This window comes from Anguilla anguilla, chromosome 11 (assembly GCF_013347855.1).
Source record: "Anguilla anguilla isolate fAngAng1 chromosome 11, fAngAng1.pri, whole genome shotgun sequence".
Taxonomy (NCBI): Eukaryota; Metazoa; Chordata; class Actinopteri; order Anguilliformes; family Anguillidae; genus Anguilla; species Anguilla anguilla.
This window is the reverse complement of record NC_049211.1, coordinates 35,326,360-35,351,842: the sequence shown is the minus strand read 5'-3', so window position 1 is coordinate 35,351,842 and position 25,483 is coordinate 35,326,360. Positions and strand designations below refer to the sequence as shown.

Sequence of the window (25,483 nt, the reverse complement as noted above, 5' to 3'; positions counted from 1 at the left end):
CTGTGAAACAGGCTATGCCGTCTTTATTATTTCATTTAATCCACAATCCCACAAACTGTTTCTCAACAAGTTATGCCCTTGACATTTTAATTAGATTTAATTCACATGCAAACACATACGTAACTAAATCTTAACACACGTTTTAAAAGCAGCCATTACAGAAGGGTATGTTCCAAATAACTATTTTCCCGTGGTCATCCGCACGACATTTCGCCTATGTAAGATTAATATTTAGCATTAAGTTAACAGAGGAATTTGAGATAGGAAAATAATAATTAAACGTTTAAATTATTGTGCTATAGCTTATACCTAACTCGGCCTAACATCCTTAACGTAAAGCTTAAATCCTAAAATTTGAGCAGCAATGTTATATTTAATATAGGCACAAGCTTACGGGGCCATTGGATTGAGAGAAATAGTCCTCCTTTTGTGCAATAAGCTTGTTCGTGCATGAACAAATAAAATCTGAAAAACACCCTGATGATGTAATTTAAATGCGACTTAAGTAAATGATAGAATGGGAGCACAACTGTCACGAAACTATATGGAACACGGTCAATCTAAATTCCTAATAGTTTGCCGAGTGAGCCCCAGGGCGAGGTATGCCGCAAAAGGCTCAGTCTTTAAGCCTTCCTCCAGGTAGACACGTATGAAACCAAATACAATTACGCAGCCATATTTCAGGAGTCGCATTTATTTCTGTGTGCGACTCCAGTATGAGGATGCGTCGTGCATTTCCTTGTCGTTGCTGTTATTACTTGTTCAGTGCATGTGTTTGTGTATATGTGTGTGAGGAAGAGAGGGAGGGAGAGATTGAGAGAAGAAAAGCGCGAGGACGAAAGAGGGAGGTAGAGGAGTAAAGCAGTATCGTTACTATCACCGGTGCATTAATGATCAAGGAGAGCAACAGAGGGTTCCATTAATTGCACGCGAATAATAGGTTTAAAATCGCTTGGATGAATGGGCTGAGAAGGGAGTACGACACGGAGGCGGGAGTAAGGGCCTCGGAGATGTATTACGAGTATTAGCGAATGGAGGAGTGGACCAGAGGCCCTATACTTTAAAATGACCGTTTTTCGCTCCAGGCAGTATCTCTTTCGAACTACACAGGGCTTGAAAATGCACAGGCCCATGACTGAACACAGGTCTCAGTGACAGGGCTCTAGATTACTGTAATTCCTCTGACTGTTCCGGCTTGTTTTTGCATTCCATCAGCGCTCTGGCCACTGCACTGTATCAAGACAAAACAAAATTTAAAGTTGCATTATTATTATTATTATTATTATTATTATTATTATTATTATTATTATTATTATTAGTAGTAGTAGTAGTAGTAGCAGTAGTAATAGTAACACTAGAAGTAATAGTTTCATTATTACTTATTTTAGTTTTTAATTATAACTGGTCAGCGTAGACGCGGAATTATTTGGTTCACATCAAAGGATAACTTCAAATTTGTTTTTTAAAAAGAAGTTATTTTCACGTGCTCGTTACTTCTCCTTTCAAACGCCGCTAGCAGTTCCTACTATGTGTCCTCGTGGCAGAAATAAAGCACCACATCTCGAAAAGGTTCTGTGCCTCACAGAATGTAAATCGACAATATTTTGCTTAGAATAGGCGCTGTCATGTTTCCTTCAATTTTACATTAGGCCTACGTCAACGACCACGATACCATTTGCAGAAGGTGTAGGGGCAAACATTAAAACGTGTGGTAGTATAGAGTATTATTTTGTCACAAATTACACACACAAAGATAATAGGCTACCTTTGACTAATTAATTTAAATGACTTCGGGCGAAATGTCTACACTTCTGCATTGAAAATGTTGCCTCAGACATGGACGTTACTTAGTTTGAAGTCCATTAGTCCATGTGCTGCCGTAACCTGAACATGTTTTTAAAAAGTTTACAAATGCTTCACTAACTCACGAAAAACACCGTTTAATTTAATTGGTAAATACTGTTCAGCAAAGTTCCCGTGTCAATAGGTCTATAGCACTGGCGAAATGCTTTTCTGGACGCAGCGTTTCCCCTGTCTTATTATTTAATTTCACTGCATGTTAGCTTCGGCTTTACATAGTTTGTTGCTTCGCGGCTCTCCTCATATGGCCTACATTAAAGTCAATTGCTTATGAGCACTCTTGAAAACATTTGTCTTTCAAGATCAAACATTTCTTTCTGGGGGAAGGACTTAAAATTCCATCTTATATCCTATCCGCAGCCTAGCTATTGGGCCGTTTCCGCTGCCGGCGGGGAAGGGGGTGGGATGGGGGTGGGTGTTAAATAGTAACAAAAAGTAGTCTATGCGGGTTCAAAATATTAAAGTGCTAGTGATTTAAGCAGTTACAGTAAAAGATTAAGAAAATCTGGTAGGTCCCCTACGTATAAATAAAATTGACTTTTTCGGTTACCTTCAGTATGTTAAGTGTTGTGATACGGAACAAGATGACAGCTGTGCTGGTATTTGTTGAGCCGTCGCCTCTGCAGTATTGATAAGCAAACCCGGTCTGTAGGTGCCGAGAAAATGTAAATGCTGACCCTGCAGTAAATCGTCGTTCATAGTCGATTGCGAGAAAAAAGACTATTTTGGGAACAATATTAATTATATTTCACATTGAACATAATTAATTTGAGGCACAATTTAAAGAGGCATATGTTTAAAAAAAAAAAAACTATAACAATGTGTACAGTTCTTTTCTTTCTTAAAACATTATATTATAGGCTACGTACTTATTCCTTTGCAAAACCCCCTACTCAAAACAAGCTCTGAAATTCTTTGTACGGGTTCAGGATTTTTTTTTCCTTCACAGATTGCACGTGCGGTGTGTAATGGCTGGTAGGCTGGGAGCTGTCGCTTGTCTAGTTTTATGACTTTTATAGCCTGCACGGGCGTTTAGCGCATTCTTTTAAAGAACAACTGCCTTCACCCTCCTTTTTGCACTAGCAGTGAGCGAATTAGAAAAATTCGGCCCTCCTTTATATAACACATAATTATATTAGCAATGGTAATAGTGCAATTCATAAGATCACGCATTCATAGACGTCTGTCTGAAATAGATATAAAATTACAGCAAATATTTTTTTCTGTGTGTTTTCTTTATGTGTGTGTGCGTGTCCGTGTTTCATTTACGTGTGTGTGCTCGTGTCTGTGTGTTTATGTCTGTGTGTGTTTGAGAGAGAGAGACAAAGAGAGAAAGAGAGAATAATATACGCATTTATTTACCTATGCTTTAGTGTTATCCATGGGATAAAAGGGAAATATCAGAGTCGACCATTTAGAATCGATTCATCATTTTAAACTTGTAAATATATATTAAATCATATACAACAATGGGTATGAAATATTATCATAGTAGGATCAAATCAAGTGAAAGCAGTCGATTTTATTAGTATTTCAATCGAGTTATCCTGTTCAGTTACAATATTTGACTCCTGTTTGTTCCCCCGTTTGAAACAGAGATCCAATAAACACTGACACGGACACACACACTCACACGCACGCACGCGCGCACGCATACATACCGACAGACAAAAACACACATGCACACCCACACAGACATTGAACAAATACTCTATAACAAAGCTCAAAGCTGACATATTGCCAAATTTAGAATACAACACTGTCTGCTGACAATGTTTAGGAGACGTAGGCCTATAGGAATAGATACTGACTAGACGGAGATGATGGTATCCTATCCATACTTCTATTCTCTCTCTCTCTCTCTCTCTCTCTCTCTCTCTCTCTCTCTCAAAAAATACAATAAATAAAATAAAAGTATGTTTGGAAAATCTGTTGTCTTGGTAAATATTGTTGTCAGGTTTACAATTTCCGGAATAAATTTGACTGTTCGTGCACTAGTCAAAGCAATCTCAGGGTAATAGAAGCCCAATAAATACATGAATCTGCAAGAAAACGATAATGAGTAGGTAACTGACTTTTCATGAAAAGTCTCAGGTTAGGCTATTGTCGAGTTTGGCTATTTTTTAAATTAAGGATTATATCAATTTAATTGTTTCATATTATATCCGAATGTTAGTCCCCATCGAATTTACACTTTTTAGGCAGTGATCAAATCAACCGTATTGGTAACCAGGTTTCCAACATATTTCCGTGTGTTTTCCAAATGCATTGATACTTTTCCGCAACGGTTTGGTGAAAAAAACTACTGAGGGTTTTTTTTTTTTCATTTTCTCTTTATACTCCCTCCTTTGGATTGGAGGAAAATGGTCAGCTGACACTGTCATATTGTCCGTCTTGGAGCGAAGCCTTAGCTATAACATTCGAGTGGTGCGTCTTCACTCTAGCCTAGAAATAAATAATACAGAAATCATACAAAGCACTACAGTTGAGAGAGAGAGAGGGAGAGAGAGAGATAGAGTAAAGAAAAATAAACGAGATACTGAACAAGATAGCGGTGGAGAGAAACAGGCAGAAATACAGAAAGAGAGAAGAGGGAGATATAAAGAGAAGGAGGGAGAGAGGGAGAAGGAAGGTATGAATTCGTATTTCGCAAATCCGTCGCTCTCCTGCCATTTAGCTGGTGGTCAGGAAGTTTTGCCAAACGTCCCCCTCAATTCGACCACTTATGATCCCGTCAGGCATTTCTCATCATACGGGGCTGCCGTTGCTCAAAACCGGATATATTCCTCACCATTCTACTCGCCCCAAGACAACGTTGTATTTGGGTCAAGCCGGGGACCATACGAGTATGGATCCAACGTTTTCTTCCCAGAGAAAGACGTACTTCCCAGCTGCAGGCAAACTAGCGTTGGACTTAATGGACAAAGCTCGCTGACTCAGGACTACAGCTCGGATCAGGCCAGAACGGGACCGCAAGAACAGAAGGGAAACATTCAGATCTATCCTTGGATGCAGCGAATGAACTCACACAGTGGTAAGTATCGCGACTACAAGAGATAAATTACGCAAATTGGCCTGTTTTATTATAGGGCCCGGCAACAGAGCAAGCTACATTTTATTACCCCATAAACCATTACTCTAGAAGCGTCTTGCCGGCTGTAAAACCCTTTTGAGGAACCTCCATTTGGTTCAGCATTGCTCACATTCTGTTGGCAAGAAATCTCAAGTGAAGACTTTTCGGGCGTTAGAATAAAGTGTAAAACAAGAAAAACAACAATAAAAATAACGACTTATATATATATATATATATATATATATATATATATATATATACATACATACACACACACTTTGCGCTATGACAGATTATACAAATTATATAAATGTATATATATTATATTTGACAGTTTCGCCGGCATTATGCATGCTTGCATTGGTTTATAATCTTTACTCTTAAGGATTAAGGATATTTAAATTTTATGCGTCAGTCATTTACGGGATACAAGTTTGAATTAAATATACAGAGCATACACGCTATGTGTTATATAGCTCATGCGGTAGCCTGTAGATATAATATGTGAGCATATGCTTAACATGTTCACACATGAACGTTGATGAATTACCGTTTCAATTGACTGACTTTAAAATGGAATTTAACAAAACGCACGTTGTTTTTATTAAAATTGCATACGTAAGTAACGTTTCGGTGTATCTACATTACGTTTGCGGAGAGTTTGTGTACACATTCGTATATTCACTTGCAGTGAAGTGACTGTCTACAGTACCTTGTCACTTTCTAAGATTTTGAACACGTTTGTGGGTGAAATGAGATTTCGATGACAGCACCATATTTAAACTTATTTTTCTCCATGCAGGAATCGGGTACGGGTCAGATAGACGGAGAGGCCGTCAGATTTATTCCCGTTACCAAACTCTGGAACTGGAGAAGGAATTCCACTTCAATCGCTACTTGACCAGACGCAGGCGTATTGAAATCGCCAATGCGCTCTGTCTCACGGAACGCCAAATAAAAATCTGGTTCCAAAACCGTCGCATGAAATGGAAAAAAGAAAGCAATTTAACTTCCTCTGTGACTGGGACTGAGTCGGAAGGGGTGTCTCAGGGTGCCGAAAAAGAAGGGATCGAAGAGGAGACAGACGAGGAGAAAAAGAAGGACTGAAGGATCCAGTTCTTATTCTTTGCTTAACTGTAACTGAACTACCTAACTCAATTATGGAATAATGATCACAAATTATACTGCATGAACACAAGAACTTACCCCCGCCCCCCAAATAAAGACATAAAACACAAGCAAGCACACACACACACACACACACAGATTATTTGTCTCTCACCCTAACGCGTGTACAAACATATGTACTCGCTGCGTTATATACAACTCAGATACAATGTGAAAATCATGATCTTTTTATCGCTTTTTACTTTAGGTTCACAGTGTGAACAACAGCTGACTACTTTTGTTTCTCCTCTGTGTGCAAACTCGCGTGTGGTGAGGTAAATAGGCCGATGGCTTGTTCTATTATGTCTCCATTTTACGACAAACGCACTGTAGCTCTGTTAAGATAAATGTAAATAAATGGCACTTGTACCTGCCAATATGTCTGTCCGTTTGCCTGGACTCAGCTGTGTGTAAATGCACACTCATGTCCATTCCACGTGTGAATGATACTGCGATAAATCTGTTCGTGTGCATTTTTTGTATTATGTTTCCCTATATTGCTATATAAAGGCTTGTAGCTAGTAGCAAATTTTGAAAAGGTTGTCACGGGAGGATCCATGCTACCTGAATTGTTTATATGTCTGTATATATCACATTTCCCGTGAGAGCTTTCGTGTGCACTCCTCCGCTAGGTGCTTATGTATACTAGCAGCACTGTGTCCAGCTAAATATGTTGTAACGTAAATGAAAAAGGAACGAATGAAAAGGAAGCTAATATACGTCACATTTTCTGCACTGTATGAAAATTCAAGTCCAATCACTCCTGTTCAATATTTAATAAACATATTTTTAAAAGTTCTGTCACCGCCTCGATCGACTGTGTACATTGCTGACGATGGGCTGCTCCCCGTTTGACCAATTGTCTCAGATTCACTAATTTCCTACAGCAAATAAAAAAATCTATTTCAAGAAAATATAGCAGTAACACGATGTTTAGAACAGGGTTAAATATGTAGACGTCTGACCAGAAAAACAAACTATTTTGCGCACTTTTGCTTTAGGGCGTTATTTGGTATGATATCATCATCTTACATGGACATTTTTATTGCCACGGAATACACATATAATGTTTAAGGCTACAAGCAGGATGCATGTTTTAGGGTTGATGATTTATCGCTGTACTTTACGAAGTTAATTTGTTCTTTACGGCTGAGTGAGATCGTTGTACAGAATTAGTCACGTTTTCAAGAACTATAGGCTTACATTATTTTCCCTAACGCAATTTATTGCTCAATAATGTGGACAATCAGGAGAATCGCTAATAATAGCAACAACATAATACTACTACAAATAATAATAATAATATATTTATTATATTATTATTATATTATTATTATTATTATTATTATATTATTATTACTGTGAATATTAATGTGAATTTGAATAGTCATCTTGTTGTTAATAATAATACGTTTATACTACTACTACTACTACTACTACTACTACTAATAATAATAATATTAAATTATTATTATTATTATTATTATTATTGTTCTTCTTCTTCTTCTTCTTCTTCTTCTTATTATTATTATTATAGCTTTTAAAAGCGACAAGGATGGCAGCTAGCTCGTAGTCCGTCTTAGCTAGCAACACCCACACTCAATTGCTAGTACAGCAGTAACCAACCCTGTTCCTGGAGATCTAAAGCCTGTAGGTTTTCACTCCAACCCTAACAAAGCACACATCATTCAACAACTAGAGATTTCATTGAGTTGCTAATGAACACAATCAGGTGTGCCAAAATTAGGGTTGAAATTAAAACCTACAGGATGGTAGATCCCCAGGAACTGGGTTGGTTACCACTGAGCTAGTGGAATGTGCTAGTTATGATAATATGCACATAAAATCAAGACAAAAACATGGTGCTTCCTTTTATGTTAGTTAATATTACTGCTCAAATTGCAGACACCACGGCATACTAGCTGATCTAATCTATGAAATGAACAGACCATATTTATATTAGTCCACATATAAAACCCTAAATCACGATCTGCTAATCTCGTGAAATGAATAGACCGTGTTTATATTTTATGCACACCACACACACCAAACGACGGATCTCCCTGCAATTATTTATGCAACTATTATTAGCACTAATATAGTGCTTCCTTTAATGCGTGCATCATAAATCTCAACAGGCTATGATCATCGTTATAGTTTGTGTTTTGCGAAATAGTGGCTATAACTGAACACGCAGGCTACGAGACACAGCCTCTAAGGACACATTGCGCAGGACTAGTGACCCATGGAAAATCCATGACTGATTTTAACATCTGTAGAACACAACTATAGGCGTTTAAAGCAGATACATTGCCATATTACTAAGAGGACTCTTTGGACGTGGTGTTGGACGTAATTAAAATAGTATGAATAGTTGATTGCGCTGATATCACATCTCGGAAATACTTGAACGTTATCGACAAATAACTCCAAAATACAACATTTTTTTATTTTGTTTTTCATTAATTTACTTTTATATTTCGAGGAAGGCTTTGTTATTATTGTTATTATTATTATTATTATTATTATTATGCAATAGAAGAAATAACTGTAGATTGATTTATTTTTATTGCTGTCATTATTATTAGTGCTAATGCTATAGAAGCGACAGTAGTTGCAGAATCAAATAATAAGATTTATACTATACCAATGCATATGATAATAGTATTATTGCTGTTGTTGTTGTTATTCGTAGTAGTAGTAGTACTTCTATTATTATTTCATGCCATTTTATTTGCCACACATTTTAAGCTGAGCTTTTACATTTGGCTTATCGAAGCATCGGTTACGTGCCTTTTCATCATGATTACAGTTGCTGCCGTGTTTCCAGCTTTGAGCGGAAACTGAATTTTACCGCAGGAAAGCTCGGCCTCTATCCAAAATTTCGAACTGTACGGATTTCCCCTCTGGTGCATGCCTTGCTGAGTGTCACGTCACTGTTTCGCTTCGAGCAAAACTGTAACTTGAAGGGGTGAGGAGGTGGTCTCGTGCAATCACATAACGCTGTGCTCCATCTCAAACACCAGGTGACGCTCTCTGCCCGCTGTCTCACTCTTATCCGCCCGGGCCCAACAGAGTCCCCACAAACAAGTTACCAGGCAGAGTCCTCGTCTTCATCAATAACCTCAGAGGGAGGTGGTGTGTGTGTTGTGGGGGGGTGGGGGGTGGTTAAAGCCAATTTATGACTGGCCAACTCCTGCACGTGATTCTATTTAAACATTCCATATTTGGGCAGTGTACGTCGAATCAAGAAAAAAAGAAAATGATTTCCCCCACCTATAAATCCTGGCCTTTTGTAGGACAAAAGCCCCCTGAACTTCCAAAGAGCCACAAATCAAACGTAATAAATAATAATAACAACAACCACTGATGCACTGGTTATCATAATTCCTAATATTGGCATACAATGGCTCTCTTGTTTTAAATGCTTCCGCTCTTGTTCAATTTTTAGTTTTTCTATAAAATGAGCTCTTACGTCGCCAACTCGTTTTACAAGCAAACCCACGAGTCGTCTGCCTACACCATGCACAGCTTTGGCAGCTATGGATCGCTCCCCGAGCTGCATCCATCCAGTTTTTGTTACGGCGGGCTTGATCTCAGCGGAACCTTCACTTCTCCTGCCTCCTCGAACCCCCTGAAACGGGAAGAGATGAGCTCGAGTCTGCGTGGCAGCCCGGACGCTCCGCCACCATCACGGTCGCAAGCGTGCTCAGCCCACTCCCTCGGGCGCCCAGCGAACGCGAACGAGCAGCGCTCTCCCAGTCTCGGTCTTTTCAGTCAAAAAAACGAGGGAGACGCGGTGTTGGCTACAGAGAACAAGCCCAGCGGCAAGAACAGGGCAAGCGACGTCAAAGTTGAAACCATGCAAACCGTCCAGCCAGTAACACAACAAAACAGTTCGAGCCAGTCTCAGAACAACCGCCAGCAGCCACCGATATATCCTTGGATGACAAAGCTACACATGAGTCACGGTAAAGTTTGATCTTTTTTTAAAGGGGGTAAAAGTGTAGCTTTCTCACTCTGTCTTGTTATTCTCCCCCCTTTACCCCTCTGTAGTCTATTCACAGTTTTTCTTCTGGAGTTTTATAGGCCGTACGGGGGAAATAATAAAAGTCGTGGTCGTAAATTTTATGACAAAGGCATCAATTGCTCGTAAAACTGTCCTGCTACGGCGAAGAGGCTATCTACGTTCAAATTTATGACAGCTTAATTGGATAAGAGAAACCAAACTCGCCGCAAAACCGACAAGCAATGTATTTGTGATATAATATTTAGGTATACAAGTTAAAGTTGTTATTACCGTGTTTATCGCTTTGTCTATAGGGAGTAGAAAAACTGAGTTAGCGAGAATTTGAGTTAGCCTTTCACGTCGTACACAAGTAGGCTACAGGACAACCAAGAGAATGGAAGCGGGCAGATTTGGTGCCAGTGAGAATGACCGTGCTGCCCTTGGGTTGAACTTTTCACCCCTAAAAACTGCACACATAGATGGCAGAATCTGTAGCCACAATAGGGTAGTGCACCCATATTATTATTATTATGATTTTTATTATTATTAATAGTAGTAGTAGTTGTTGTAGTAGTCGTAATAGTAATAGCACCAAAAGTAGGCGGAAGAACATCAGTTGTAGACATCGGTTACTTTTTATGTTGTTTTAATTATTTTAAAGTGGTAAATATATCTTTGAATGTAATATTTACTGCTCATAATTGATATTATTTTCTCATTAAATAATTGTATATGACCAGTGCAGATTTCATACTTGTTATTTCATAGTTGTCTCAAAATAATAGTTTCCCCCCCAGGAAAATCCAATAGAATCTTTAGTGCAAAAGTCCAATAATTGGTCACTACCATTCATGATAATATTTTATTTTATTATGCATTATGTGTCATCCTTAAATAACATGATTTTTTCATATGGGCTACTCATCGGTCTTTTCATGTATTCGTGCGTTATTTGAATCTTGTGGTAAAGTATAGTCTCCAATGATTCTAGTGTGGATTCTGTATAGCCAAGCAATGGCGATATGGTAGTTGTAATATCACACGGATCATACCAGCTCTCTCAACATAGTTCATATATGTGAGTGTAGATGATAGGGAGATACTTCTCATAACTGTCTGACTGACTTATCCTGATTTTGTTGTTGTTGTTGTTGTTGTTGTTTTTTTTCGATACCACTCCAGAATCTGACGGTAAACGGTCGCGGACCAGTTACACCCGCTACCAGACTCTGGAGCTGGAGAAAGAGTTTCATTTCAACCGGTACCTGACCCGTCGCAGGCGTATCGAGATCGCGAATAGCCTCTGTCTGAACGAGAGGCAAATTAAAATCTGGTTCCAGAACCGTCGCATGAAATGGAAGAAAGACTCAAAGATGAAAGTTAAAGAAGCCGTTTAGAACGACAGAGGGATTGCACGGGCTTCAAAGCGAGCCGTTAGAAGATGAAGTGAGGGGGATGAAACTGTCAACGGAACGCCAAGGCGTTCAGAAACTCACTTTCAGCACCAGTCCTGTGCGTTGAGCAGTCAGTTGCCACCATCTTGTCCATGTTTTTGGAATGTTCATGTGTAAATTATTACTATGTATAGCCTTCGTGTATAATTTTATTACTGTCATTACAATTTTAAATCTACTTGCGGTTATTTTGTGTCTTGAAAATGTGGTGATACTCAATAATATGAGTCTAATAAATTAAAGGTGGAGCTATTACTCTCTCCGGACAAAGGCCACACCCTTCCCCTACTCATCAAAGCGAGAAAGGAAACCTGTGGGATTTAAGTCTGAATATTATTATTTATAGGGTTAGCTATGATTTCCATTATTTCATTAAGTAGACTTGCAATATACAGTGCCGTATTGTGAAAATTTTGTGTCCTACTGAATGCTCAAAGAGAGAGACTAGCGGAAATTAATGTATGTTGGCTGTGGAAGACTACATTTCATCTATGATCGACTATTCAAATCTGAATGCGATTCAAACACGTTTACATGTTTTCTTATTCGCATGTTTTGCGTTATTATTTATTAATTTGTTCAGTTTCTTTTAGTAACGAAAATAAGTTAGCTTCTTAAATCTGGCCCAGGTTACTCCAGCCGTAGGAGTAGATGCATTGAAATGCCCCACTGGTTAGCTTGCTTGTTATTTTGCTGATTTGGGAACGTTTCAATAAAATATTACCGCAACTTTATAATGCACGCATTTCCTTCTCATTGTAGGCCTACACTATTTTGGCCTTACACTGAACGGGCCCACGCCTTTAAATCAGCTCAGGGCGGATGTGAATCACTAATGCACCCTAAACAATCAGTCGCTTTTGGACTTCCGCACTCACAAATTCTAATGTTGGACAATGTCCTTTTATAGTTTCGTTTATTCTGTATGACACAACTTGTTGCCGATTTAGAAGTGGCAAATAATCAATACTAGCCTACTCCAAGCTCTAACTCTGCTTGGACAGAACCCCAGAACGCAAATATACAAAAATCCATATAGCCTACACATCAACGAAAATTTTATTCAATTAGCGTTTGAAACCTTCTCCAGGTGGTGCGTTTTGGCTGCAGTAAAGTTCATTTTCCATGTTATGGGCTTTATTTCCTTGGACATTTTATGTAGCTAATCATTACTTTGGCTCTGTGTGAAAGTAGTTGACAGGTCATTCAAATTAATTCGATTTAATTTGTTTACTGATGAACAGGGGCCAAGTACAATATATTCCTTTTTTTTTTTTTGGTTCCAGCAACTTAAAAAAAATATATTTTTAACGTCACCTTTACGTCGTCAACAAGTGAGTATCATACAGTCAGTCCTCATTACTATAACCTTTGTAACGTAGTCGTAACTAAATGCCCCTTAGTTTATCGCGGCAGACTGAGAAAACACGTCACAGAAGTGAATTGTTCAAAACGGCAGTTAATCTACACGAGATTGTAGCCTATCCAAGGCGCATGTAGCTTGGCCTTAACAAGTTAAATTGTGCCTGAAAGTACCACTGTTTCCGTCTGTTGTTGTTAGATAAAGCTTTGCTTGTGTCAAAAGTCCAGATATTCCATGTCCCACCAATAAAGATGCTACTTTTAGCGGCTAATGCTCGTACGACAGGACCAATCGAAAGTTCAGAAAGTTGTATTCTATGTAGTGCAAACACTAGCAAGTATAAGTATACAATTACACTTACGGCAAAGCAACGTGGCTAAGTGTGTTTTAGTAAAATAAACACTGTCGCGTGACAGTTGACTAATTGGAAACGAAAAGAGTGTCAGCAATAAAAGTTGTGTGGATATGGCTTTCTATAACATAGACTAATCATATGAACGAATGTTTCCTTTGAGACATACATCACTGGATGTTTTCTCTTTTTTCATGAGACCTACATAAACAGCTGTATCTTAAAATTTGAAGTTAAAAAAATACATTGGAATGGACTGGGTCAAAAAAATATGCTACAGTATAGCTGTAAGTGTCCTGTCATCACATTTAACTCAGACTGAACCATGTGGAGACAGCATGTTGGAAGGAACAATAATTGAGTTCATATTTGTATATTTGTGAATTCCAGAATAAAATATACAGTATTACGAATGCTATTTGTATTTGTAGTTTTTGTATGTTTGTCTGCCACACTCGGGCTTGTTAATTTTGCAGTTTGGAGGCTTGCATACTGCTCCTCATGCACATCCCCAAAACTACATAACTCACAAAATAAATATAAATATTGTTAAATACACATTTTAAATTAGTTGGGAATTTGTCATAAAGATGTGTGCATATAATCATTTAATTCCATGTTTGTTAAATTATCTTAAATACAGTTTTCGTGAATGCATTTCTTTTCTTATGAGAATGCAGAATGGAATGGATAGGCCCACTGGGGACATAGGCACAGATTACCACCACTTTGCAACGAGAAACCACTTCTATTTACATAAAGTAAATTTGGCATGGAGGATATGTGACAAATAAAAGAATGGTCAATGTTTTCTTCTCGCGCTAATGAGAGGAAACGCATCCGAGTTTGTTCTGTTCCACATTGTGCGCCGCCATTTCCATGGGAATAATTTACAGTAGGCCTACGCAGGGATTCATTGCCTGTGCAACTTAATAGCCCCTCATAAAACTTCACATTTCCTCGCACCTCTCAAACATTGACAATTGTTTCCTGTTTCAACAGGAATGCGTGCAGTAGTCTATTACCCAAAACAGAAAAGGGAGACGAGTTAGCACTATTTTTAATGCGTAATCCCAAATCGCTTTGTCTTCTCACAATCAAGGGACAGATGGATGAAGTTCACAGAAATTCTAAAGCCATAGAATGACAAAATTAAGAAAATAATCACATTTTTTTGCGAAAGAAATCATGAAGGTTAAAATATAAAGTAATATTGACAAAATACCTTCTGTACACTTAACTACATTTCATAGTAAGAAAAAGGTTAAAAAAATGTTATTTTTTAACCTTGAAAATTTGCAACTTGTTGCAAAGTAAGAAAAGTAAATACAACCCTATTGTCTTCGTGTTTTGAAATTCTTACATATTAAATAAAAGTTCAAACTCGGAATTAAATGTTGTTCAGTAAGAAAGATAAATAATATAAAATATATAAGGCCATCAATCAGGTCCCACCAGGATAACGAATTTTTTTATGATCCAAATCAGATTTTTGAGTTTCTGTGTCCCTAACGACGCAATTACCTGACAAACTTTAAAAATCATTCTTAAAAATGAAAGAACTCCTGGCAACCCGCGGGCAGGAAGCCAACATGTCTAGGTCTAGCTACGCTTTCATTATAATGACCTAAGCCGTAGGTAGCGCAGTAGGCTGGCCTAATTAATTATCCCTTTTCCTCTATCCTCTTAAATTTTAAAGTTTAATCCCCTGGTTAGAGTTACAGATTGTTTTAAGAAGGCTGTTTTTCATGAAAAAACAAGACCAGATTTCATACATTGTGTTCCTAGATTCGGTTAAGAGAAGCTGCCATTTCCTTTTAACCTGTTCCTTGTCAGGAGAAAAGCAAGAAAAAGAAAGTCACTCACCCCTTCTGAATTGTAGTTTCATTTTACAGTTCCAGTGTAAAAACAGCTACCTACACCCTTAAAGAACAAGCTTTATCTGGTCTCACAGACAAGCTCTCGGGTTTAACAGGGTAGGGTATGTGGCTTTTGTGTTAAATTCTTTTTTTCTTTCTTTCTTTTCCTTTCCCCCTGTATTTTAAACTTTTGAAGGTTATTTATGCCAATTGCCTGAAGCAGAGATCCTGAGTGGTTCGCGAGGAACACGTGGTGTCATTAAAGTGGGTTTTATGGTTTGGAAGAGCTGACAAACCCTCAATATATTTACATCATATATAACCTTAACTGTCCGGAATCGCAGCTGCTGGCTTCCCCTTATCTCAAGGACAGAGGGTATAAGGGGTGGTTAGAGTGGATTACCTCGCGCCAGCAGCTTTGGACTTGTACTGGACTCTCAAAATGAATCCCGGGCTCTCTCTGTAAGTTAGTAATCTTGTTTCTCTAGCGCTAATGAAACAGATATCTCCTTTTGAAACACCCGTGGGGGTTAATTAATGCTGTTATTCAATCCGAGGGTCGTATTCAGGGTTCTGAGTTCTGTGTCTGTTGTGTGGAGTAGGCTATGACATATCGAACGTTAAATTGAAGGTTACCTAGTTTCATATCTGATACGGGACGTAGAAACAAACCAACTGTTTGTTGAATATTGGGCTCTAAACGATTCAAAGATTCTCAATGGATCGTTAGCTGTAGCCTAACTCGCAGCAACTTGTCTTATACCTTCCCTGCGCGTGCTGTTTGCGTGGGCTACTCCTGTGATCACACTTCAATTTACTTCTCTTATATTCAAAGGTAACTCTGTGTTTTCCAATTGTGTGCTAAGTATTGTTTTTATAGAGGTAGGTGGGCGAATATTTCATAAGTTTATGAGTTATTCTTTTTCAGCCAATAAATCGAATTGTCGCCCTTTGTTTTTATGCGTTTCCGGGAAGCTTGTAAGTTAAGAAAACTGTTAAATATCCCGCGTTAACAATTGGTAGGGTTTAAGACCAATATTCACGACATTCACTCTTTAAACTATGATGGACCACAGACACTGAATTATTAATATTCAGAGATATTGTTACATTTTCAAGAGTATTCAATTTGTTCAAATCATCAATATTGCTGGATCGACAACATTCACTGCAGTTGAGTACAGTGAGTCCCTGTTCTCATTCTAACATCTAGCTCATGACGTACTGTGCCGATGTTTCAGAACCAGTGTAACAAGTCAAACTGCTGAAATGGTGTATACTTAAAGAAAAAGAGACAGAATTTCTGGAGGAGTCATTATATGTAGATAGGGTCATAAACAAGAGAGAAGAAATATCATGAACAGAATTCCCTGGTCTGCATTTCCATACAGAGTAAAATCTTCAGTGTTAGACAATTGTGTAATCCCTCTCAAGATACAATTCAACTGTAGCTGTATCAACACTGAACAATTCACGGCATATTGAATTTCCAAACTTTGGCTGCCAAGACTGGAAGTACAGTTGGTGTGACTCACGCCACCTGAACCGCTAAGCTGCCACCTACATGTTTTACACCTGAGAGAGGCATGCGCAAGAACGCCCGCAATACATTAGCTGAGGTGGGGACCAGGGCAGCAGCTATGAATTCTCAGGCCTGGGACAAAATATATTGGAAGCCTCCCTAATATATTTTGTAACAAATAAAAAATAGTTACACCCCATATCCTGGGCCTGGGACAAAGTGTCCCAGTTGACCACCCCCCCCCCCCCGCCCAGTGGCCCTGGTGGGGATGAAGGAATTTATTGGCCCAATTTAACCGGGAGATGATTAGATGTCCAGATGAAAAAAATATGTTCTAATGCAGGACAACCTCTAACTCTTTGAAATAAATAGGTAAACTATCCAGTCCTGTAGTGTCAGATTATTAAGGCCCTTATAAATTATTCATATTGTGGCAATAAATCCCTCTCATTATTGACCAGCGGTCTTTCATACAGTTTTTTTTTCTTATTCACTGCACAATGCCATGATATTGACAAGTGGCTTTTAGGTTGGTAGGTTGTTAACTGGTACGTTGTTGGTAAGGGGACTATGGGCTCACTCTCTTACTTCACAGAAGCTGAGAGGCCTAATACTGTAATAACAACTTGTGTGGCCAGCTGGTTAGCTGAGAGCAAATGAAAAGGAAAACAGGTGCATTTAGTTTAAATGTCCTTTACTGTGACAGAAAGCATATCAGTTTAACTGCGTCGTGCTTGTTTAAAAAAAAAAAAAACCTTAAATGTTATCCCAATGAAAGAAAAATAAAGATGGTTATATTGCTGTTATATATGCCATAAAATTGCATGAGAGCACATATTTTACAAATACTGACCAAAGTAGTGCAAGACTGACGCTTTGCCACTTTTGCTGTCATTAGTTGATCGCTAACTACCAGGCAAATGTGAATAGATTATAATTAAGTTTGAATTAATTTAATTCAATGTGAGTGAACGCTACTCTTCTGTGAATTATTAAATTCACAAAATGCATTTGTTTTTCAATGTTTGCATATATCTTGTGCTACATTCCTGCACAGAATCATGCATTGCATTGCTGTGCAGTGAGTGGGATGGAGCGGACCTGAAGTTCTGAGTCTGTCCGGATGTTAGCCATGTGTAAAACAGGGACATCACGCTGGGTGATTGCGGTGGGCATGTCATCAGGGGCTTTCACTCTGGAGAACAGAAGCGAGATCAGTCCTCCCGGACCTGGTTACGGTTCCTGTCTGAAAGCACATTGACTGGAGCATCCTGCCACGCAGGTGAACTGGCATTTCACCAAACAGGGAAGTGGCCCTTTGAGACACTGCAGTGCATCTTGGGATAAATGAGGCAGTTCCTAGCATTAAGGCAAGTTCAAGATTGTTAACTGGGCTACTGTTGTATTATTAGCCACTGAATATTAGTGAGAAAAGCACAGACCACTCTAGGCACAGTGCCTAATGATCTTCCGAGTTGGAGCGACTGCTCTGCATGTTTGGTTGGCTTTAGCTACCTGGATTGCAGTTTTTATTTTTTCTTACAGCTGTCATTTTAATTCAGTTTCATGGGCCTAGCTGTTAAAAACAGGTGTGTGAAAAATAAATAAAAAAACCATTAAAAATGATTGCTGTCATTGTGTTGTATACAAGATTTATGATTCCACCCCAGACACAATGGTCAACAGATACTTACTCAATTTGGCTAATACTGGCTACTAAAAACTGTACCAACTTTACAGACTGTACCAAATACTCTTTACTGCCATGCCTCACTGGTGAACTAAGAATTGTGAAATTAAGCTTTTATTATGCACATGTATATCAGTTAGATCCAGCAAATTAAATAAATAAAGAGTCAGATCTCATAAATTCATTGGCCGGGATTCTGTCATCATATTTTGCCTCACAGTAACTTTGAAATTTAGTCTCCAATTAGCCTGCATGCATGTGTTTGGACTGTGGGAGGAAACTCACGCGAACACGGGGAGAACACGGAGAGGGCGTGCAATGCACGGGGAGAACATGCTGACTCCGCACAGAAAGGATTGTACTTTGGTGTTTTTTTTGTATTGTGATGTACTGTCAATTCTGTGATTTTAATAAGAGCTTATTAATACGACTTGAGTATATTTGTGATGATGTCAGGTGGCCAATAATGTTCTAAAGCCCTGTAACTCAAATCACAGCCGTCAAGGTCCAAGAGTTGCTGGTTTTCCACCCTCCCTTTACCTGGGAGTCAGGTGTGAATATGGTCTGGTCAATCAGTAGCACTGATTGTTCAGTTAATTACCTGGGGGAAAGAAAACCAGGGCTGGGTTTTGATTTTGAGGTCCAGATTTTTAGTATCCATGCTTTTGTGCACCTGGATTAAATTCACCTGCATTTATTTCAGTCGGGAACTGAATTGATACAGTATGCATGCTATCTAACTATGTGTAGCCAACCTCACTAACAACGCTAACACAGTTGCAAACAAAGACTCGCTGGTGATGAAACAGCATAATTTGTAGTACGTACTTCCACTGAGTTATAGAAATTGATGCGAAATTAATATTTGCTGAGCTTTCAATGTATTATTTCTAACTGTATATATAACAATGTAATATTACATTTTATTTGGAAGACAATTTCATCCAAAGCAATGCCCAATAACTGAAGGGTGTTGGAACAACTACAGAACACAGGTCAAATAAGGTAGCTACAATTCCCATCAAGTACTTGTTGTATCTGAGCATATAAAGAGGCAAATATTTGTACAGGATATGGATAACTTTATGAAAAAGTCCTTCACTTCACAAGCGTATTGGCTAGCTATAATGTGCCTATGGCCTGCTAATGTTGCTTCATCCAAACATGATTCCAGGTTTACGTCCCAATTCTATCTAAATGTCCAGAATAGCTAAATCCTGAACGAGGAGTAACACAAATAGCTGCACTACGGAGGAGCTCCCATAACATTTTCCCACACTTTTCCAAGGAGTGCACTCAGCGTAAAGATCGTTATAACGCTGCCTAATTACTATTCCCATCTATGTGAACTCATTCATGTTGCTAAAAATGCTATTTTCAATATCTCTGACCACCTCACCTCTTCGCTTGACATTTAGCACTCAAGGGTGTGTCCTCAACAGAGGTGTAAGTGGGATTGAGGACAGAGATGGAGACTTCTTTAATTACAAACACAGAGTCTAGAGGGGCCATGCCAATGTTTGCTCTGAGTGTGTCTAGACAAAACTCTCTGTAAAACAACTACTCCCCCCCCCCCAACCCCCACTCCCCCAAAGATGGACTCCGTCACCTGGATTCAATCAATCCCACCAAGCCATCTGAGAGGAACATGTTACAGAAACCCGACACAAAAATCCTCCCAGATTAATCCCCTGTTACATAGTATTACGCTGTATTACACAGTGATTTTTGATCCTAAGGCTGCTGTTTCACGGTATGAAACAGCAGCTCCTCTTAACTACTGCTTGTATTTTTGCATAGACTGCGTTGCTGCTGTTCTCGTTTGTGTTAGTGTTAATCAGTTTAACCTACAGGGTCCAAGTTGAACTGTGTGGTTGTTCCCTACACTTGGAACAGTACTTCTCTCTAGGGTTTTCGACACACTTGTTCCTGGTTATGGTTATACACTTTGTTGTACGTCGCTCTGGATAAGAGCGTCTGCCAAATGCCTGTAATGTAATGTAATGTAATGGTTAACTTTATTGTGCAACAGATTCTTCTTAACAGCTTTACAATCCTTTATACGCTTTTTAAGCATTACATAGCACCTTGATAAGCACTACTTACAGTAGTGCATTCATAAATGCATACATATGGTACATTCGATGACCGTGATGCTTGTGCGATATGGAAAAACAGATGAGCAACTTCTACTCCGGTGACTAGGAATGTAAATTCAGGATGTGGTCAGACTGTGTTAGAAAGAACATTACGTCAACAACTACACAGAGAGGGATATTATAGTAGGGCTGTAGTGCATAAACTCCTTATTACAAAGACAAATGCACATTTGAGAGTTCAGTGGGGCTAAAATCATAGGCACTGGTCTACAGAGATGTGGAAAAATGTGATATAGTCAGATGAGTCTTCGTTCACCATATTCTCAACACGTGCAGGTGTGGCATACACCACCGGCCTGAATGCTTGACCCCTACTGCGAGGGGGTCCAGTGGCTCTGTTATACTGTGGGGGGCATTCTCCTGGCATGGTTAGAGGGAAGGGTCACTGCAGATCAATCCAGTTATTCTGAGTGATCACCTTTATCCTGTGATGAAACATTTCTACAAAATTATTAATTCCCTACAGTAAATGAAGATGAAGAAAGAAGGTTATATTAAGGTTGGGGCGACATAGCTCAGGAGGTAACAGCGGTTGTCTGGCAGTCGGAGGGTTGCCGGTTCGATCCCCCGCCCTGGGCGTGTCGAAGTGTCCCTGAGCAAGACACCTAACCCTTAATTGCTCTGGTGAATGAGAGGCATCAATTGTAAAGTGCTTTGGATAAAAGTGCTATGTAAATGCAGTCCACTTACCATTCAAAGATCCACCACCATATTTTGCTGTGCGTGTGCATACTTGTGTGTATGCATGTATGTATAAAAGTTTAGGATGTGTGTATGTGTCTATGAAGGGTTTAGGGAATGTGTGTCAGGTGGCATGGTGGTGCAGCGGGTAGCACTGTCGCCTCACAGCAAGAAGGTCCTGGGTTCAGTTTCGGGCCTTTCTGTGCCCGCGTGGGTTTCTTCTGAGTACTCTGGTTTCCTCCCACTGTCCAAAGATGTGAATGGTAAGTGAATGTGTGTGTGTGTGCATGTGTGTGCGTGCATGCGTGCGTGTGTGTGTGGGTGCCCTGCGATAGATTGTTGACCTGTTCAGGGTGTATTCCTGCCCCTTGCCCAATGCATGCTGGGATAGGCTCCAGCACCCTCATAGCAAAGTGGAAGCCACTGCTAACCAAGAGAAACATAACTTCTCATCTCACGTTTGTGAAAAAGTGCCTGGATGATCCCCACGCCTTTTGGGGTAATGTTCCATGGACAGATGAGTCAAAAGTGGAACGTTTTGGACAACACTGGTCCCATTATGTCTAGCATAAAGCAAATGCATAATGTCACAATAAGAACATCATACAACAGTCAAAAAAGGTGGTTGTGGTGTGATGGTGTGGGGGTGCTTTGCTGCCTCGGGACCTGGACAATTTGACATTATTGAAGGAATCATGAATCTTGTACTGTTCCAGAAAATTCTTAAGGAGAATGTACAATCATATTTCCATGAGCTGAAGCTGAAGTGTAATTGGGTTATGCAGCAAGACAACAATCCAAAACACAAAAGCAAGTCCAAATCTGAATGGCTAAAAAGAAACTAAATTAGTTTTTATGTGGCCTAGTCAAAGCCCCGACTTGAACCCAATAGAGATGCTGTGGCAGGACCTGAAACAAGCAGTTCATGCTCAAAAACCTACCAATTTATCTGAATTAAAGCAGTTCTTCAAAAAAAGTGGGATAAAATTCCTCCACAGCGATGTGAAAGGCTGATGTCAAATTATAGGAAGGTTGGTTGCAGTTATTGGTGCATAAGTGCAACTCCTTATAAAGATTTATTTATTTATTTTTTATTTTTTTCAATTACTTTTTCTTATGGGTGATATGGGTGTTTGATAACTTTTTTCATTAAATAAATTAAATAATAATTTTAAATGTGTTTTGTGTTTACCCCGGTTCCCTTCTAATATTAAATTTTGTCTAAAGATTTGAAACAATTCCATGTGACAAATATGCAATAATATAGGGGGCACATACTTTTTCATGACAGTGTATAAATGTGTGCATTTAAGGTTTAGGGTATGTGTATGTGTATGTATAACAGAGTTTTAATGTGTGTATGGGTGCGTATTAAAGGTTTAGGATGCATGTATGTGTGTATAAAAGGTTTAGGATGTGTGTATATGTATTTGTGTGTGTGCGTTTAACATTTAGGGTGTATGTGTGTGTATTAAAGATGTGTGTGTGTGGTTGTGTTTTATAAGGCACAGAGGAGACATATCTGCACTGGTACCCTTTTACACACGAAGCTTGGGATGTCTCTTCCTGTGGGGCGGCAGGCCCAGTGTGCAGTTCAGGAAGTACATTTGGGTCAGGAATCCCTGGTCTCTGGATCCTCTGACTTCCGAATGTATCTCCACGGAGACAGAGATACAAATGCCAAGAAACACAGAATGCGGTCCACACAACACTGTCTTCACACAATGTAATGTGCCTTCTACGTCTGCAATACTGTGCACATATTATAAAATTGTGTTCTTCTCAGTTGCCACTAATATCAAATATTTTTTAAAGGAATTGTTATCGTTTTGGCACAATTTTGTTACTTTTTTGAGGGCATGAGACAACACATTCCAGCAGCTGAGAGCACTTGAACCCCACCCTCATGACCTTCAGTGCTGCTGACCCAACATCCTGTTTGGAGAGACATGACCAAGTCTGACTTATATGGACAGTGCCAATGTAAAAAAAAAAAAAAAAGAAAAAGTCCCTGCATTAGTCATGGAATACAGTGAGAGCAGCATTGGCTGGGATTCAATCAACATCTGTCCTGAAGTGACTTCTGTGTAAGCACTTTAAAAAAGCGTTTTTCCCCTCACAGGTTGTTGAGAAACCTCAGTGGGCACTATATATACAGTGCAGTCCCTCAGCATTTGGACAATGACACAATTTTTGTTGATTTGGCTCTGTGGTCCAGCACATTGGATTTGAAATGAAACAATAAGCCTAAGAACTTAAGGGTATTTGTATGAATACTGTGTGATCTGTGTTGGAATTATGGCACTTTTTTATACATAATTCCACCATTTTCGGGGACCAAATGGACAGATTAACATAATCTTAAATAAAGTCATCATATTACTTGGTTGCAAATAATTTGCATTCAATGACTGCATGTAGTCAGCGACCCACGGATATCACCAGACACTTACCTGGTGATGCTCAGTCAGGCCTGTACTGCAGCCGCCTTCATTTCTGTGTTTTTTTTCGGGGTCTTCTTACCCCCAGTCTTATCAACAGCGAGTGAAATGCTTGTTCAGTTGCATTCAGGTTGCGCGATTGAGCTGGCCAGTCAAGACCACTTCTTAGCCCTGAAAAACTCCTCGGCTACTTTAGCAATGTGTTTAGGGTCATGGTCCTTCTGTAAGTTGCAATGCCGCCCAATGAGTTTTGAAGCATTTGGTCTGTACAGTTCAGAATTCATCCTGCTGCTGTTGTCAGCGGTAACGTCATCAATGAAGACAAGTGAGCCAGTTCCCGTGGTGGCCATACATGACCTAGCCATAGCACTGCCTCCACAGGCAGTGAAAGGCTACCTTTCACAGATGAGATGGCATGATTTGGATCATGAGCTGTTCCTTTCTTTCTCCACACTTTCCTCTTTATATCACTTTGGTACACATTAATACTCACCTCATCTGTCCATAAATCATTGTTCAAGTACTCTACAGTTTGTTATGTTTAAAAAATTTTTTTTTTTAGCAAACTCTAACCTGGCCATTCTGTTCTTGAGTCTTATCTGTGGTTTGCATCTTGCGGTGGACCCTCTGAAGTCATGCTGGTGTAGTCTTATCTTTAGGGCAGTCTCTGAAAGATCTACACCTACATTCTGGAGAGTGTTCTTGATCTGTTCAACAGCTGAAAATGTGTTTTTCTTCACAATTGAATGTATTCTTTGGACATCAAAAACAGAGGCCTTCCATGGTCTACTAGGTTGGTTGCTATTGCTGAGCACACTTGTGCCTTTTTGTTTCTTACCAATGTACCAAGAGTTAATTTTGATGCACCCAATGTTTTGGCTATATCTCTGATAAATTAATTCCAATTTGTCAGCCTCTTGATGGCCAGTTTTACTGTTATTGACACTTCTTTGGTCCATGTGTTAAGAGGTAACAGAATAGAATGTACAGAATGTACTCCGAATGCAAATTCCACCCCTAGAATCAACTCTTTTGTTAGCTTTCTTGTGAATGACCTAGTGATGCAATGACACACAGCTGGCCAAGAAACAGCTGAGCAGTCTATTGTCCAATTCCTTTGCTCCCCTAAAATGGGGGGGACTATGTATAAAATTCTTACGTGGTTCACCTGATATGGATGTAAATATCCTCAAAATAAATCAGAGAGTATGCACTTATACCTCATATTCATTGTTCACTAATATATATATGATATATATACAATGAGCTCTGTAATGTTGAGGAGAATACATACATAGACATAGTTTTTCTTGATTTGGCTCTCTGTACTCCACAGTTTTTTCTATTTGGAATCAACCAATTCATATCTGGTTAAAGTGCACATTCTCGGCTTTTATTTCATGTATTTTTACACGTTTGATGCAGAAGTTACTGCAAATTATAGTCTCCCATTTCGGGGCACCATAATGTTTGGGACAAATGGCTTCACATCTTACAAACAGTTATAATCAGAGTATATATTTGCAGAATAGTAAATTAAGATCTCTGTGAAAAATATTCAGAAATGTTTGAAGCAGTAGATTCTCCACAGAATGACGAACGTTGTCTTTATGGTGTGATGATAAATATCCTCACTTTGTCAGTCCCAGGAATAAGGGGTTTTGAGGCAATGAAAGGGGACTCTGATAGTTATAGGAACAGACATTAGCCTTAGTGGTAATGATGTATATTTGATTTTTCAGTCCATAAATTTGTTTTGAACTGTGTGACCTAATTACTTAGTTTTACTTAATTAGTTTTCGTTTAACCTTAATCTCTGCAGGCAGAAATTGGGTCATGGGAAAGAAGGGACA

The 25,483-nt window shown here is 39.1% G+C and overlaps 3 protein-coding genes across 3 annotated transcripts in view; all 3 read left to right on the top strand.

Annotated features, from left to right (window-relative positions):
• The window catches only part of LOC118208381 (homeobox protein Hox-B3-like), a 79,297-nt gene that overhangs the window by 7,286 nt on the left and 46,528 nt on the right, over positions 1 to 25,483 (top strand). The window lies entirely within an intron of this gene.
• hoxc6a (homeobox C6a) lies at positions 2,296 to 6,899 on the top strand. Its single transcript, XM_035383001.1, has 2 exons — positions 2,296 to 4,894; positions 5,736 to 6,899. Exons 1-2 carry the CDS (start codon positions 4,495 to 4,497, stop codon positions 6,038 to 6,040), a joined length of 705 nt encoding a protein of 234 aa, XP_035238892.1. The 5' UTR covers positions 2,296 to 4,494; the 3' UTR covers positions 6,041 to 6,899.
• LOC118208380 (homeobox protein Hox-C5-like) lies at positions 9,394 to 13,691 on the top strand. Its single transcript, XM_035382996.1, has 2 exons — positions 9,394 to 10,071; positions 11,292 to 13,691. Exons 1-2 carry the CDS (start codon positions 9,564 to 9,566, stop codon positions 11,504 to 11,506), a joined length of 723 nt encoding a protein of 240 aa, XP_035238887.1. The 5' UTR covers positions 9,394 to 9,563; the 3' UTR covers positions 11,507 to 13,691.